Genomic DNA, 16,193 nt, shown 5'->3' on the forward strand with positions numbered 1-16,193 from the left:
TGGCAGCAACCTTGGCCTTCCAACACAGGGGACCCCACACAAAGTGTGCATGCAGCAGTGTGACAGTGACAACTGGCACCTCCCAGAAACAGGTGCGGGAGTGTTCCTGCAGAGCACCTGGACAGGCCTTTGGCTGCAGTGCATGTGTGTGCTTTAATTTCGAGTATTACCTTAAACAAAAAGCCCCTGCTGCCCTATCACTGTATGCACCATGCTCTCTCAGTGTCTAATGAACATCAGTATTTTTCCAGTTTTACAGAATTTTTTAGTTAAAATAAACCTGAAAAGCTTTTAAAATATGCACTTACACAAAATACAGAGCTGCAAATAAGAAACATGTACAGAATGAAACACATAACAAGCAGCAAGAATAAACAAGTATTTATTGAATTCACTCTGTATAAACCTCCTTACTGAGAAATAAATATATCTTGCAATTAGATACCCAAAACATTTTTAAACATAATTTAAAAACCCAACTAAAATGCTTTAGTCATTTTCATGAATAAAATTCTACACAGTAGAAGTCATTATTCTTCATTGCTATATCCAGGTTCAATTTTTCTTCTCTCCCTCCTTTCTTTTTTCTTTTGTTCTTTCTTCCTTTATTTTTTCTCTCCAGCTGCAAGAGAAGTCATAAAATCTTCAATGATAGTTTAAGGGTGATGTGCATTTTCTTATTCTTAATAAAAAAGTGAATTAATGCTTTGTGAAAGTTAAAAATGAAGCTTTATTAGTTACCAAATGTAACAGTAGAAATGCACTGGGAATTCTAGAAAACATCTTCACAGATTTGGATTTGGCACAACTTCCATTTTATACTTTGCCTTCATACAATTGGATGAAGAAGAATTATGGATGTTGATTCTTTTTTTCATTTAAATGAGAAAAGAAAGACTTTCCATATTCATATGTGCTGATCATTATGGCACAAGCAGGAGCAACTTTAAACAGCCGTGGAGTAATACCTGCCCAGAAGAGAAAGGGAAGTATTCACTATTACTGTTTTCAGACCCAAGTGCTGCAGTACAGTGTGTTGATCACAATATATCTATACCATAGTGTATCAGTTTAGAGCTGGAATTCTACCTGCTCACATGCCTCAAAATACTGAATTTACCAGCTGTAGGTATTACCAGTGTAATAACCTTATGCCCTCACCTCTGCTGTCTAGTGTGGTCTGCCTGCCTCAAGTCCAGTGTGTCTCTGTCCCTTCTGACTCCATGCAACTGGAGCACCTGGGCCTGCAGGGCTCCTGTGCTCCAGCACACAAGAGGTGGCCTCTACTAAAATGAACCCTGGTCACAGGAATAAATGATGGAATGTAAGTGTTAAATGGCTCCCATTATAGTCAACTGTGATCTTGCCAGTGAAGGTTAGACAGTGATTCAGTTTAGAGAAGGGGAATAAGGCCAAATCCCCTTGTCCACACACAGTCAGCCCTCCACTTCCACTTGAAATGCAAAGATGTCTGCTGAGAGCCAGCACAGATGACACAGGACCTATGCAGAACTTGTGTGCCTTTGGAGCAGCAGCAAGGAGCCAGGCAGGCCAACCCCAGTCATCTCAGCTACGTGTGGCCAACTGAACTGAACTGGGCCTGATCAAGAGTATCTCAAACTCTGCTACCCATGTGTCAAGACTGAAATGTGTTTTAATCTATTAACTGAATTCAGTATCAATATTATTGATACTTTGTGGTGTCTTGCATTCTGTTAGCATCCAGTGGTCTGAAATATGCAAATCCTGTTACTCAGCTATGCCATCACTGTACAGTGAATAAAGCAGTTTAATCTCTTTCAGCAAACACAAGTCCTGCAAGGCTTAACCACCTGTGCAGCCATTCACACCAGGGCCCCAATGAGCCAGTGCAGTGTGGTGAAGTCTGGTAAGTATCCTGGATTTGAATGTCTCTTGCCAATAGTCATTTCAGTATGAGCTACAATAGGATTTTATCTCAATATTATTTTAATCTCAGTATCTTGTCATTTCTGCCTCAGCCTGCCACAGTCATGCAGCACAGGGCCAATGTTTTCCCTTGTCTTCCTCTGGTCACCTGTAGAAGCCTTTCTTGTTTCCCTTGACATTATTGGCCAGACTCCTTTCCAAACCTGATCTCTGTCTACTTGGACCATTTCTCTGTGACAGGTTACCTGTCCTGGCTTCCTTATTGTGTCTGAGCTTGTCCAGGAGCTCCTTGTTCCTCCATCCAGGCCTCTTGGAGTTTTCACCTAACTTTCTCTTTGCTGGGATACATTGTTCCTGAGCCTGGAGGAGATGATTCCTGAATATTAACCAGCTTTCTTGGGCCTTTCCTCCCTCCAGGACTTTATACCATGGTTCTCTACCAAGAAGATCCCAGGACAGGCCAATGTCTGCATGTCTGTTGCTTTATATATGCAAACTATTGCACAGCTGACAGTGTTCACAGAAATGGAAATATAAAACTTACACACTTTAAAATCTACAATTAAGAACTCTCTAGTCTGATTTTTTTTAGAGATGAGAAAAAATTTACCTGCAAATAATCCAGTAATCCCATTTCTAGCAGCAATTTTCCTCATAACTGCCCAGGTTGATTTACTGTCCCTCTGTGGAACTCAATACAGTACAAGACAACAGTGAATTAGGCAATCCATGCAATGCCACAGGACGATAGTTTTAGAAATCGGAGACAGTCACAGATATAATTGTTAGGTTTAACTCCTTTTTTTGTTAATTTTATCCATCTTATTTATACAGTATGTTAAATTATACAGTATGCAAATACACAAATTGAAACAGCAAGACATGGAAAAGACCTGTAGTAAAACCTAGAATAAGATATATGAACAGCTACTACAGTCTTTAGTGGATTGATGATACAGGTGAAAAAAGCCAAAAAATATTTATGCATAGACAAGAATATCATCAAATATTTTGAGAGACAAAATGTAATGCACAGTCAGTGTCTAACTCTAACAGTAACTGGATTTGGAAAGAATTAAACTGACACAAGTTAAAGATTACCATAATAGAATTTTAAAAATATAAATTAATCTTATTAATACTAACCTAATAAATATATGGCAGACACATGTTTTGAAGTGGTGTTAGGAAGGAATTCTTACATTCATCAACACAGGAAAAGAATTAAAAACAGTAACTATTTATATTTAAAACTTTTTTAATACTTGTTCTGCAATCAAATAATAATAATTTCTTTCAGGAATTACTCTAGAAAAAAAAAATTAACTGAGAGAATGAAACCTCATGCCAAAAAGTGAGCACTTATTTTCTAAGCAGAAACTATTTGGATACTCAGCCTTTTTAATGGTCTGTGTTCTTAAAGCCATGATATAATATTTATTTAGGTTAATGTAAATCCTTCACAGGTCCACATCCCGAGCAATGGAAAAGAAAGGTATTATATACAACTTCAATTTTATAAAACAGAGCAGTGCTCTACTGACAAGAGCAACACAGAAACTTCCTCTTTCATACTTTAAAGATGTTGGAACATTCATTAATATGCCCTCAAAAATAATTTTTTTGAAATCTCATGAAAAGAAGGTGAAAAACACACAACCTGAGCACAATATTTCTCTTTCTACTCTCATACCTATCACAAGAATATTGCTATGTAGGAGCAAGTGGTAGTGAATGTTATTTTGAAGACTTCTTCTATAGATCACTGTTCACCTGAATGTTTGCTATGAAGTTAATTTTTTGCCTGTTTAAATACAACTTACTTCAATCACAGAGTACTTTGGGTTTAAAAGAACCAAAGAACCTTTATTGGTCATCTAGTTCAACATTCCTACAGTAAGCAGGGACATCTCAAATTTGCAATTGGTCTGCCTAAATGTAATAGCTTTGGATTCCTTTGTTTCAATTTTATACCATCTTATTAAGCTAAATTGTAGTGAACTCTCACCTTTTCCCTCTTCCATGCCATTAATGAAATGTGGTATTCTCCTAGGAGATAAAATGTATCTTATCTAGATACTGCAATTTGGGGAAGAAAAAATGCCTGAGTGATAAAATGTTTGCATATACTTTAGAAGTGGCAAATATTTACAATTCGTACCACAAGCCATACCCAAACACTAGGTTTTATTTTTTCAAACACTATAGGTTTATTTTTATTTTGAAACACTAAAGGGTTTTTTATTCTTACCAGCAACTTACTTTTTAAAGTCTCATTCTCCCAAAGCTGAGTCTGCCTGTGTGTTTTCACTACATCAAATGGCTGAGTTACAACAGCTGCAATCTATCACGAAATCAATTCTAATGTTAGTGCACAAAAAATTAAAATTTAACTCTAAATTTTTAAATTAAAGTGCACACACAATTTAAAATTAGATTTGATATTCCAAGCACATTATATTTTAAGTCCTTTATGTCAGACCACTGTAGTTTATTCAGATTTTTTTTAGTCAGGTTGAATGCCACACCACATGTGTTTAAAGTACAAGCACCCCAAAATATACAGCATTTCTGAGAGAATAATCTAAAACCATACATTTTAAAAATAGTTTATTAGTGCTAATAAAGAATAGTACTAGAAATGAAATTATATACTTACAGAGCCAGATGCTGCTCCAGAAGTAAAAGAAACAAAAAATGTGGGTTCATGTGCACCAACTTCCTTGCACATCATCTTCTTGAAACGTTCATAATTATACCAATACATTGCTATGATTACAAAAAAATAAACTTGCATTACAACAGATTTGTATCTCAAGTACAAAAATTCTTATATCAAGTCCAGATGTAAGAATTCTACTGTGGCAATACAGCAAACAGAAACAAGAGCAGAAAGCATAATAAGTGTCCTATGTGATAACCCATGGACAGATTGCTGTGTTCTCCTTGTTCTCCATATCCCAAATTTCTTCATATGATACAAATTAGCCTAATCAGTTTGTCATTCCCTTAGGTAACCCCTACCTTCATGCAATCTAAACCAAGCACCATAAAACATTCAATTTAAAATAAATCAAAAGGTAGTCTTCTAATTACTCGCTATGTTTTCAGGCACATTTCACAGATCTCAGTAATTCTGTAAAAACACATTTAATACAAAATGAAATGTTGCTCAGGACTGCCTCATACTTTTTTGAGGCACAGTATAAAATTTATTTCTGAGAGAACCAAAAAAATATGATTTTGCTCCCTGGGGAGCAAATAGGCAAATGCCTCTCTGGGGACTGTCAAAGGAAAGTCCAGCAAACAACTTTCAGGAATAACATCTGTTTCTGTGACCATCTGCTGAACTGAAGTGCACTTTTTCTGCTTTCTAACTACAACTTCAAGTGATATACTACTAGGCTGAATTAGAGAGTAATTCCTCATGGCAGTTGGTTGACTAAATATTGCAAATGACAGCTCCATATCCTGAAAGGTAACCATGTTCAGAACTGAGTTCTGGAGTTTGTGCCAGCAGAAAAATTGCACAGCATTTCCTTGCCATGAAGACTACCTGGCCCCCAACATTTTACAAAACTAAAGGTAGGCAGTATCTCAGAAGGCATTCTGAGGATTTGAGGAGAATGTTGAAATGTACAAAACTCTAATTTAATATAAATTATCTAAAGCCAGAATTTTCTTAAGAACCTACAGGACTCATTTCCCCGAATACCATTTACATGTATATTGTCTGTGACACTGCTTAAAGAAGGACTCAAATATTATTATTAAACCAGTTTTTGTGTTTATAAGCATTCATAACTTCAGTTTTGTTCAGCCCAGCTAGCGTCCCAAGAAACATGACTGAAACATGGCATGAACACTTGGGCTAGGAATAGAGCAGAATTCTAATTATCCTGTGCTCCTTGAGTCATGCTGTGCTGTTTGCCTGTTTTCAGTAGGACCTGCTTTCTCAACTCCATGTTACAGTGATTTTAACTCTTGAGATAGCTGACTTGAACTCCCTGCAGCAAAGGTGCAAACTGAGAACACCAGAGATTCAGCTGCTGTTGGGCATCATTCAAACTGAAGAGCTCAGACTGGAGGTACAAAGGGAGGACACCATAGCAGGGAGAGAGCAGGTATGAGGAAGAAATTACCAGAAAACACAGTTGGAAAAGGCATTAAGCAGTATTAAACAACCTTAGCTTTACATAAGCTGAATTTTGTGGCATTTGGGGTTTTTTTTTAAATACATTTTCCTCTACTCATGCTTCTACTTGCCTGCTCACTATTGGCTGAGTAGTTCTCAACATGCAGCTACTGCCTTATAGGTTAATTTGTGCCTCTACCATCATGCCCACAAAGTACTGGGCACAGATGAGTGAGTGGCCACTGGCTGTCCAGGGAATGCCAGAGCAGTGTGGAAACAGATTAAAAATCAACAAGCCTGGCTTGGAGCAGTGGAGGAACAGCAGGCATGGACACAAGAACCTGAAAAGTGCTAAGAAGAACGCACATCACCTTAGTGCCCTCTTCCTTGTGCACTCCCTCTGATCTTCCCACTCTGTTAAAAGCAGCAGGGGGAAGGAAGCTCACAAGCTCCAGCCACACTGCTACAGACAAAAAAAATCAATACAAGAATAAGAGTTTCTACTTGAAGTCAGACAGCAGGAATCAGATGAAGAATTTGAGAGTTCCCTTACAAACCTTAGAGAACAGCCTAAGAGAAAATTGCATTTGGCAGAGAAGAAAAATAAGTAAATCAAAAATAAAAATTGAAGAGGAAACACTTCAGACAAAAGATTCAGATGAATTCTGGCAGTTGTCTTTAGCCTTAGTGAAACCATGTTTTTATAGGGTGAGAAGCCTTCCCTATCACAGAAGACTAAATAAGGTCCCATCAAGGAACTGGATCTTTAGGCAGGAAATACATTCCAATCACAATTTTCAAGCACCTTCCAGTAGCTAAGTGAAAGAGAACAGAGCATTATAAATTCTGAAAAGAAGACAGCTGAAATAACTTGGTTCAGTTTACTCACTTAACTACCAACAGCAATTTTAAAGTAAATATCCTCATCACACCCCACTTATGTCTCAGTTTGGTTCACAGCCAATTTAAAATTTACTCTGAGTACACACATCCTCTAACAGCCCAAACCAATGACTGGCCCCCAGTCATTGATTGGAAACACAAATTAAATTAGATATCAGATCATCTTAAGAGTGAAGTAAGATAACAGAGATAGCAGGTCAAATACTTCAAGGGTTCTCTGACTCCAAAACCAGGTTTGAATAAGAATCTTTCCAAAAATAGGTTTGAAGAATTTTTCTGGGCCAACATAAAGTGTTTAAAGATTCCTGGTACTACCCCAATGACAGAAACTGCTTCAATGACAACTGATGTCTGATGATCCAAAAGTATTCTGACAAAAACAGGCCTTAAAGGGACAGGGGCTTGCTTAGCAGTCTCCCCTGTACCATCTGTCCCAGTTACCTTAAGGAATAGCCCTAAGACCAGTTATGCTTTGAATCAGACTTTTCTTCTTTGAGGCTTTCAGCTTTCGAATCTTGCTAAAGAGTTTTTTGGAGCAGTTACACAAATGAATTTATCTTGATTTAAAAAAAAAATAAAATCTTGAAGACACTACTGTGTCACTCTCTGTACACGTTTCCAAAATTATGTAAAAGAACAATTAGATAACAGCATGTTTATCAGCCACTATTTCTATTACAGAGAAAATTTCCAGCTGAAACTCTTCAAAAGCAGTCATTGTGTAAGCTAGAGATGAGAAGAAAGTCTAAGTACAGAGAAAGGGAATGTAACAATGAATCCTATCTGGTATCCACAAACAAAATGGGGGAAAAAAAAATCACATCTTCAGAGAATTTATAAATAAAAACACTCAAAAAAGACAAATCTCAGTCATTCCTAAAGCCAACTATTAAAACTACTTAAAAGCACAGAAAAATAATATAAAAACATAAACAAAAACCTGCATGGGAAATAAACCTTACCTGAGAAAGGTACATCTCTCAGTATAGTCGAAGCCCAGCCCTGCCACAGGGAGAGCCACCCATCCACAGTCACCTTGGTGCTGACACGCAGGTACAGCTGCTTGTAGGACGACCTGCGACACTGCATTTGGGTTTTGATCAGCTCCAGGGGACTCACCACGGTGGCAGAACCAACTGCAAAGGAAACATGGCTTTTTTAGAAAAATCAGTATTTAACAGTTCAATTTCCTGAGCATTCAAGTCATGCCTTACCTTACTTTATATATTTGATTCTTTTCAACTCTTCCATTTTCCTTGAACTAATTCCCAAAAAACATGTCTATTCACAGTACCTACATTTCCAATTTAGGGTTTTTTCAATGCTTGGATATTGCAAACAATGTAACGTGTTGAGAATCCTCATTTTCCAGATTTAACACATAAATAGGCTGAAAAATTTCAAGTACTTAAACTCAATTATTTTCACAGCTATTTTAAACTGTAACTTAAAGCGATCTTGATGTTTAAGGCTTCCCTTTGTGTTAAGGACAGAATTGTGGTTACAGATTTAAGCTTTTATTTCGAAGCACCTTTGCCACTCTTATTTTAAACTATCAAGAATGATTAGCAGGCAATCTGTATCTGATGAAGTAACTCTTGCATCTTGCACATTGGTCAGGGAGTCATCATTAAGTAACAAGTTACCATCACACATCTAGCAGACATTAAAAATTTTACTCAATCCAAGAATTTTTCTTCTGTTGCTGGAATAAGATTTTACACACGAATTTAAAATCTGGAACAGCCTAATAAGAACAATGTGCTACACCACCACAAAATAGCAATTCTTTTTCCACTAGTCTGCCAGTGCCCCCAGGGTTGTCACAGGTAGAACATTGAACTGCATCATCAGATCTGTCTACAAAAGCCCTAAAATATATTATCTGAGTTAATTCTACAAAAAAAAGACAAAGAAAAGGATAAACAAAAGTAAGAAAATATACAAATTCCATCCACATCATACAGCAGTAAAACCAGTACAAGTCAAATTTTCATCTTTGTTATAATTACCTATGTACCTTCCATGATAGCAAATAACAATGTTTATTATTAGATTGATGGCAGAACAGACTTAAATGAAACTGTCCTTGGTAGAAATCTAGAAATATAAAATTTTGAACAAATTAAAAATGTAGTGAAAGTGTTTCAGCAAAACCAAATCTCAGTCTTCCAGGTAACAGGGTTTTGTTGCCCAAAAAACACCGGGTAATGACAGTAATCCTTCCTATCCCTCATTTAAACCCACAGCATATTTACTTTAAATAAAAGTCAAGAAAATAGCATAGAGGTATTATGTTCCAGTTTTCTCTTTAAACAGAGGACAACTTACATCTGCTTAAGGAACCTGCAATAACTGGAATGTGCTCATCATGCTTTCCTGGTCTACTTTTCAAAGCTTCACACAGCTGATCATAGCAGGTAAAATAGATTGCTGTGGTAGGAATTGCCATTATTCTAAAATATAAGAGAAGAAATTTATATTAATACCAGGAAAGCAGGAGAATAAAGTCAACTATCTTGTATTGATATTTTACTTATATTTTAAAAAAAGTTAAATTTCCAGCTGTGTGTAATGGATTAATTAAAAAAAAACCAACATTAATCCCATAGCTTTGATTCACGGCTTGTAGTTCAGAGTTTCAAACCCACACATTTCCCAGGTTTTCATTTCATTAGGGAAAATGGTAAGTAAAATGATGGTTGATTATCTCAGTCGAAATCTATTCCATACCAGCTACAGAACTATTTTGGTAAAGAATGGCAAGTGAAAGATCTGAAAATGAAGAACCCAAACAAAATACTACACAAGTACTACTAACCTTAACTTTTATTTATGTAACAATTGGATATTATGCTCTTGATCAACAGCCATGATATTCATTACTTGAGAGACAATGTAGTATGCACAAATATAAGCTTTTTCCATACCAGCTTAGTACAGGCTGTAGTGGCAACAGGTAGATTCAATAATCATTCAGTGTAGGGGTAAAGCACCACATCTAACTATAATCTGGCAATTACACTTCTGTGCTATGTCTGTGCCAATACAGCATGCACCACCATTAACAAAAAACACTGAGGACTGTCATGCTTGGAAAACCAACATGGCTTAGTTTATATCTTCTCTTCTACTTGTGTGACTTTCTCCAGTAAAGAAGTTAGTTCTCTGCTGGAGAACAGAACATGTGCTTTGTAAAAAAAAATGAAGTGACTGGAACAGTTCAGTCAGGTCCTAAGGTTTATATTTTGAAATTGCCACATACTGGAGGGTAAACAAGGCTGAACTCCACCATGCTTTGCTTTTTTTGTGCCTATACACTGAGCACTGTCTGCAAATCAAAAGTGTACCAGTGCTTCCCACTGGGCACTTCACACTTTGTGCCTTCTTAGATTTGAAAACTTTTTTGGTTTATGAAGGAGAGCATAATTCTAGAGGTCTTAATTTCTATCTGTACTAGGTTAATATGAATGAAGAGATAAAACAGTTTGGGGCTGTTAAACCTAAAGAAAAGACCAGAAGGAGATCTGATTGCTGGGTTTAAATATGTAAATTGCTCTTGTAGAGAGAAAATGAATTATCTGTTTATCCAGATAGAATAAAACCCCAAAGTTCTTTGAAATGAGGATGATTACAAAAATTAAGTGAGGGTAATGAGGTGGAACACCAGAGTGTCTGGAAACAGCTGTGCTGCTGATAACAAGTCATTAAGTAACAAGATACAACAGGAATGTGTTGAAGACTGACCCTCTCAAGTGACAAGGTTCCATCCTGTGATTTGATGATGCTATCAAAGGAATGGTTATAGTAGGAAAAAAAAAAAGCAGAATGAGAAGTCTATTGATCCTGCTTAAGTACTGAGAATGTATCAGGAAATTCTAAAATCTGGTAAAAATTAAACTGTCCATAGACATTTCTGATTAAACGGATTAGTCTGAAACTTCATAATTGACCAAATTTTTAAAATAACTTAAAAATAAGCATAATAATTTCTCAAAAATAATTAAGTAATTTTTTTAACAATAACTTACAGCATGTTACCAAAAAACCCATTCAACTTACAGTGTTGGGGGAAGCCCACTCCACAGCGACTTAATTCCCTCTATTCGAATAATTTTCACAAATGCATCCTAAAAATACAACCAGGCAAAGAGCAATAGTTAGCTACAAACTTTTGTAGTTAGGAATACATTTTAGCTGGCAGAACACAAAACTAATGTCTTTAAAAGTATGTTTTTAAAATGGCTTAGCATTGTAAGATCCCAATTTTATAACTGCTTACACAAGCTATCACACTTAATCATGCAAACAGTTCCACTGAGCTGAACAGAATAATTTATGTGCCTGAAATTAAGAATTTCCTTCCATCTTTAAAAAGGCAAAGTACTAAGTGTTAATCAGTGACTGACAGCCCTGTGAATAACTATTTTCAGTACTGATATGGTATTGCCACAATTTGTGGAAACTTCCCCAAAAATCCACTAATTTTTTTTTTCAATATGTAGCAGAGTTTCTAGGAGTGAAATAGCAACTAATTCTCACAGATTCTTCAATACTTCCTCTGACAATGTGACCCCATACATGCAATGGGGTCTATACACTATACCACATACAAGCTTTCAATTATTATTACAGCCGTCCTGTATATTCCCAGGGGACTGACAGCACAAGAACACTAAACCTTGAGGATCATTCAGCTGAAATCACAAGCAAAACCACAAACTCTGTAGTGTCAGGATATTAATTTTCTTAAAACATCTGGAGAAAGAGGTTGGGATTCAATGGATTAGAATATGCTTAAGACCAGACATTATTACAGAGCCTCAAAAGACAGAGTCTGGCAGACCAGAGAAAGGATTTAGAGGAAGAAAAAAAAAACAAATAGCTTTAGAGGAGACAGCCTTGATGGACATATAGTGTGAGGTAAAAAGTTGAATGGAAAAAACAAAAAAATGGTTTCTTACAACAAACCTGATAAGCTTTGAAAGGAAGCCCAGAATCCCTAGAGGTCCTAACATGGGTTAACAAAACAGACACTTTTATACTAGCTGGTTAATATGTTTGTAACCCAGCTTCCACAAGTTTACAAAACAGGAAGGGATAGATGAAAGTTAAGATTCATTTTAAAAAAAAAAAGAAGTTATATGATAGTCATTCTTCTTTAAGAATCACCTTTTATGGCAAAACTAGGCATAAATTAATGTCTAACAGAAAACTATTTAACTTTCTAAAATTACATAGCAAAGGTAACCGAAAAAAATCACACTTGTAAAGTTATTAATTTAAAAAAACCTTTTAAACTGAAGACACCTTTTGCATTAACATCCCATTCTCAAGATTTTAATTCCGAAAAATCCTTGATCATAGGTTTAATTTCATAGCAGAGTCAAAACAAAATTGATTAATGAACCAGCATGACAATATCTGCCAGCAAGTCTGGTTCAAGTGTTTAGGAAAATGCCACTCCTACAAGTCTAGATACTTGACAGGATAGAGATTCTCTGGATAGAGAACTTGACACATGAACTTAACTTTAAACACTATCTGCACCATTAGTTCAGCTCAGAAGCATTTTGGGAGATGTGTGGCACAAGGGATGTAAGCAGGAAAGACAAAATTATTACCTGGAATCAGCAACTACTGCTAATATAGCTGAAGTGGGGAAAATGAAATCATAAAGCCAGTAACCTGGGAGGAGAGCTGTGCAGCTGCCTCCTTGCTCATCTTAAGGAAGGAATAGGTATTTTTTTGCAGACAGTAGAAGGTATCATCAATCAGCAGTGTAACCACATGAAGGCCCTCTCAAATAATAGATTCCAGTAGAACCCGAAAAAACCCTGAAAACTTTAGAGTATGCTACTTAAAAATGCACACTTTTATATAAATGTAAAATGTTCTTACCAATGTCCCTTTGAAATGCCCAGGTTTTTTATACCAGGCTTTGCTGTCCCCATTTTTACAAACATACACATGATCCATATGGCCACTGGAGTTTACAAGACACTTTCCTAAAAAATGGTGTATAAGAATATAGTTAATGCTTATAAGATTGTTTTTATGCAGCAGCAATTTTCAAATTGGATATAATGTCAACACAGATTTATCTCTGGTTAGACACAGAGAGGCAAATAATTTTGGTAAGTCAGTAATGACAAATTAGGTCAAAGGAGAGAGGATACAAATGTACTACTCAGACTGCCCAACTACACAGAACTGCCTTCACAAGGCTCCAAGAGACATGCTTAGGTTATATTACCATCTGCTGAAAGGCAAAACTAATACAAGACCTGAACGTCACTATTGTATGTAACTGTGAACATCTTTCAGACTTTTAAATCTTTTATTAAGTAGCCTCAGCATCCACTTCAAGTGGAGGTATTGTATCTTATCTGTATAATTATTATTGTTGTATCTTATCTGTATTTATACTAGATCATCCCCTCCATTTGTTTTTCATTTCTCCCACATTATGTACTTTCAACCTGTTTGATAAAATATTATTGCCATTACAAAAACATACTTCAAGCTTCACATTTGCAGATTTCTGAAGGCTTTAGAACTTACTCAAAAACAGGATAGAAGGCACAAGTATTTTTCCTAATTTAATTTGCAAGTGTGACTGCAAATACTCACCTCCACATTCAACATGAAAAACCAGTCATCTTCTTTTCTTTTAAATCTCATATACTAAGTACAAGTAAATAGTAGGAACCATTAGCACATCTTTGAGAGCACAATATCTTCATCTATTTAGAACCCGAGTGGCAAGTGACTTGTTAAGACTTCTCCATTTCAAAAATCTCTGGATTCTGGAGGAGATGAACTTTGATATAACATCCGGACCACATAAGCCCTCTGATGAAATATTTATTTATTTAGTAACAGCTTTTTATTGTTCGACTCAACTCAGTATTAGTTGTATGTTCTGCCATAATGAAAATACTAAAACAGGGACAAAAAGCCCGTTTAAAATGATATGGATGTATGGGATTTTTTGCTGTTGTGTCATAGTACATATGGTGTGTTGCTTTTCCCCCACGCCCCCAGTTATATTGGAGAAACAGACTCAAACATTCTGCACCTCAGCACAGCACTATGACAACTATCAGCTAAATACAAGAGCAAAAAGCAAACTGTGTCCCCCATTACGCTACACATTTGTTTGTTTACCGTTATGGAATGGATTCCTTTGGGCTTGCAGCCGAGTTTTGATAACATCAAGAGGAGTTACTAAAACGAAACAGAAGGAGGCATTTAGAAACACCCTGGATGCCTTGAAAATGTGGAAGCTTACAGATGCCTTATTAAGAACTTCTAGAACCTTTTTTTTGTTTCCAAAGTTGGGGGGGAAACACCTAAAAGATTTTACAATGTCATCAAGCAGAGAGAAAAGGGATGTCAGCAGACAAAGACAATGCTATCAGAGACAAAGGAGAACTACACACCTTATATGGTTTGCAAGGTATCAAATCTGTCTTTTCTAATTTACTAACAGCTGCATAAGCATGAAATATTACAAATACACAAAGCTCATTCAAAGACCACTGTATCATGTTGTCTAAAATTGCTTTTATAAGTAGCATACCACAAGGCATACAAGATCAAATTTTGGCCTCCGGCATATAAAATAACGCAGCATTTTCTTCATGTGTTTGCTCTTTTTCAATTAACTGACCACAATACAACTTAAAAAGTTAAATTTATTATGTACTTTTCTTTTTTCCTGCATGTAGCCAATATGTAAAACACTGGGCTTCTTGAAAAGTAAGTGAAGGTTTAGTGAACACTTCACTGTTTCCACTGCAGCCCTTACAACTACCACAGGCTGAGACATGCTGAATGCTGCAGTGCCTGGGCAGCTGGACCATCCTGCTCTGAATATATCGGCTGAGGGCTCGATTCCACACATTAGGGGAAACATACACAAGCAGACATCATGCTGAGTCAAACTGAAGAGTAATTACTTTGTAAGAGTATCTCTTACAAGTAGTAGAGAAGAAGTGGCCAGTTTCATAGATTGCCTTACCAAATAATGATGTAATTATAGCTCCACAACAAGAGGCTATTGCTTGCTGAACAATGGTTAGCTTTTGTACATGGATACCGCTCATTTCAGCCATGGCTTCATCCCCAGACAAGAAGAAACCTGTTAAGGAACAGAAAAACATATTGTAAGACTACACTCAAAATTTGCAGAAAAAAACTCAAGGGATAAATACTTTCAATTTTCACTACTAAGTTATGTAGAAACAGCAATATTACTTTTCTACTCATGTAGAAGCATCTCAGTAATTTTTGAGATATTTTGAGCCATGTTTTGCAAGTAAGCTTTCTAAAGACAATAAATCTTCAAAATCCTTCCTAAATTAATTACAACATTTACATGTTCTTGCAAACCACATGAAATGTTTAACATTTCATTTTATTGCCTTTAACTGCAACAAAGTATTTACAAATGGTCCTTAATGCCAATAATCCTCACAAAGATAAACTCCCAGCCTGTAGCCCATAAACTGAAGCACTGCGGAATAAATGACCCAGCCCTTCTCTTGCTCCCATCTCTCCTGAGAGAACCCCGAAAGGTCTCCTGGCTGCCACAGCCTGCTAGTGATGACTGTGCCCTGGCATGCTCCTGGTGTAATAGGCGAGGACTAGCTACTAATGATGACACCATCAAATGTTAATTCCTTGAACGAATCCTGCTCTACGGCTGCATAGGCACGGCCACAGCAATTTAGGAATGCAGTCACAATATGTGCAACTAGCCAGGACAGGAGAAGATAATAAAAGAAGATAATAAAAACACTTCAGAAAATAAAGTCTCCAAATAGATGTGTGTCTTTAAAAATGCACCACTGTGCTTAAGTGCAGCCTTAACTTTGTTAGAAACACTGATCTAAGCTCTTCATTTACTTCACAAGAATGTTTTGTTATTTTCACTACGCTTAAAGTTAGATAAAAAAAGATTAAGTTGCACAAACCAACTCTGGCCTCTCATGTGCTAACAGCTGCAACGGTGGGTGGAGATATCGTTTATTTTTCACGTATCTTTAACTCGGAAGGGGACCGCTGCCCAGAATTGCGTACATACCCGTTTACCGGCGGCGCCAGCCGGGGGCAAAGGTCTCCACAACTCAAGGACAGTCCGGGCTGCAGCGGGGAGAGAAGAACGCTGCCACTCCTATAACTCCTCCAGAGCCAAGGCACCCGAGCTCCGGCCCCACAACCTCCTTCCCTCCTTCCCCTC

The 16,193-nt window shown here is 36.8% G+C and overlaps 1 protein-coding gene across 6 annotated transcripts; it reads right to left on the reverse strand.

The window, feature by feature from the left end:
* Positions 1-345: 345 nt before the first annotated feature.
* Positions 346-16,173, reverse strand: SLC25A40 (solute carrier family 25 member 40). 6 transcript variants are annotated; one of them, XM_059476398.1, is made up of 12 exons: positions 16,038-16,173; positions 14,973-15,092; positions 14,117-14,176; positions 12,848-12,954; positions 11,009-11,076; positions 9,278-9,402; positions 7,909-8,082; positions 4,568-4,677; positions 4,171-4,252; positions 2,519-2,599; positions 742-968; positions 346-622 (listed from the first exon to the last, which is right to left on the reverse strand). In XM_059476398.1, exons 2-11 carry the CDS (start codon positions 15,064-15,066, stop codon positions 853-855), a joined length of 1,017 nt encoding a protein of 338 aa, XP_059332381.1. In that variant the 5' UTR covers positions 15,067-15,092; positions 16,038-16,173; the 3' UTR covers positions 346-622; positions 742-852. The 6 variants fall into 6 exon arrangements, with proteins under 6 accessions (XP_059332381.1, XP_059332399.1, XP_059332406.1 ...); XM_059476432.1 differs by lacking the exon at positions 346-622 and adding an exon at positions 3,917-3,987 and having other exon boundaries at positions 940-968; positions 2,519-2,591; XM_059476416.1 differs by lacking the exon at positions 742-968.
* Positions 16,174-16,193: the final 20 nt, after the last annotated feature.

The sequence above is a fragment of the Ammospiza nelsoni genome, chromosome 1 (genome assembly GCF_027579445.1).
Source record: "Ammospiza nelsoni isolate bAmmNel1 chromosome 1, bAmmNel1.pri, whole genome shotgun sequence".
Taxonomy (NCBI): domain Eukaryota; kingdom Metazoa; phylum Chordata; class Aves; order Passeriformes; family Passerellidae; genus Ammospiza; species Ammospiza nelsoni.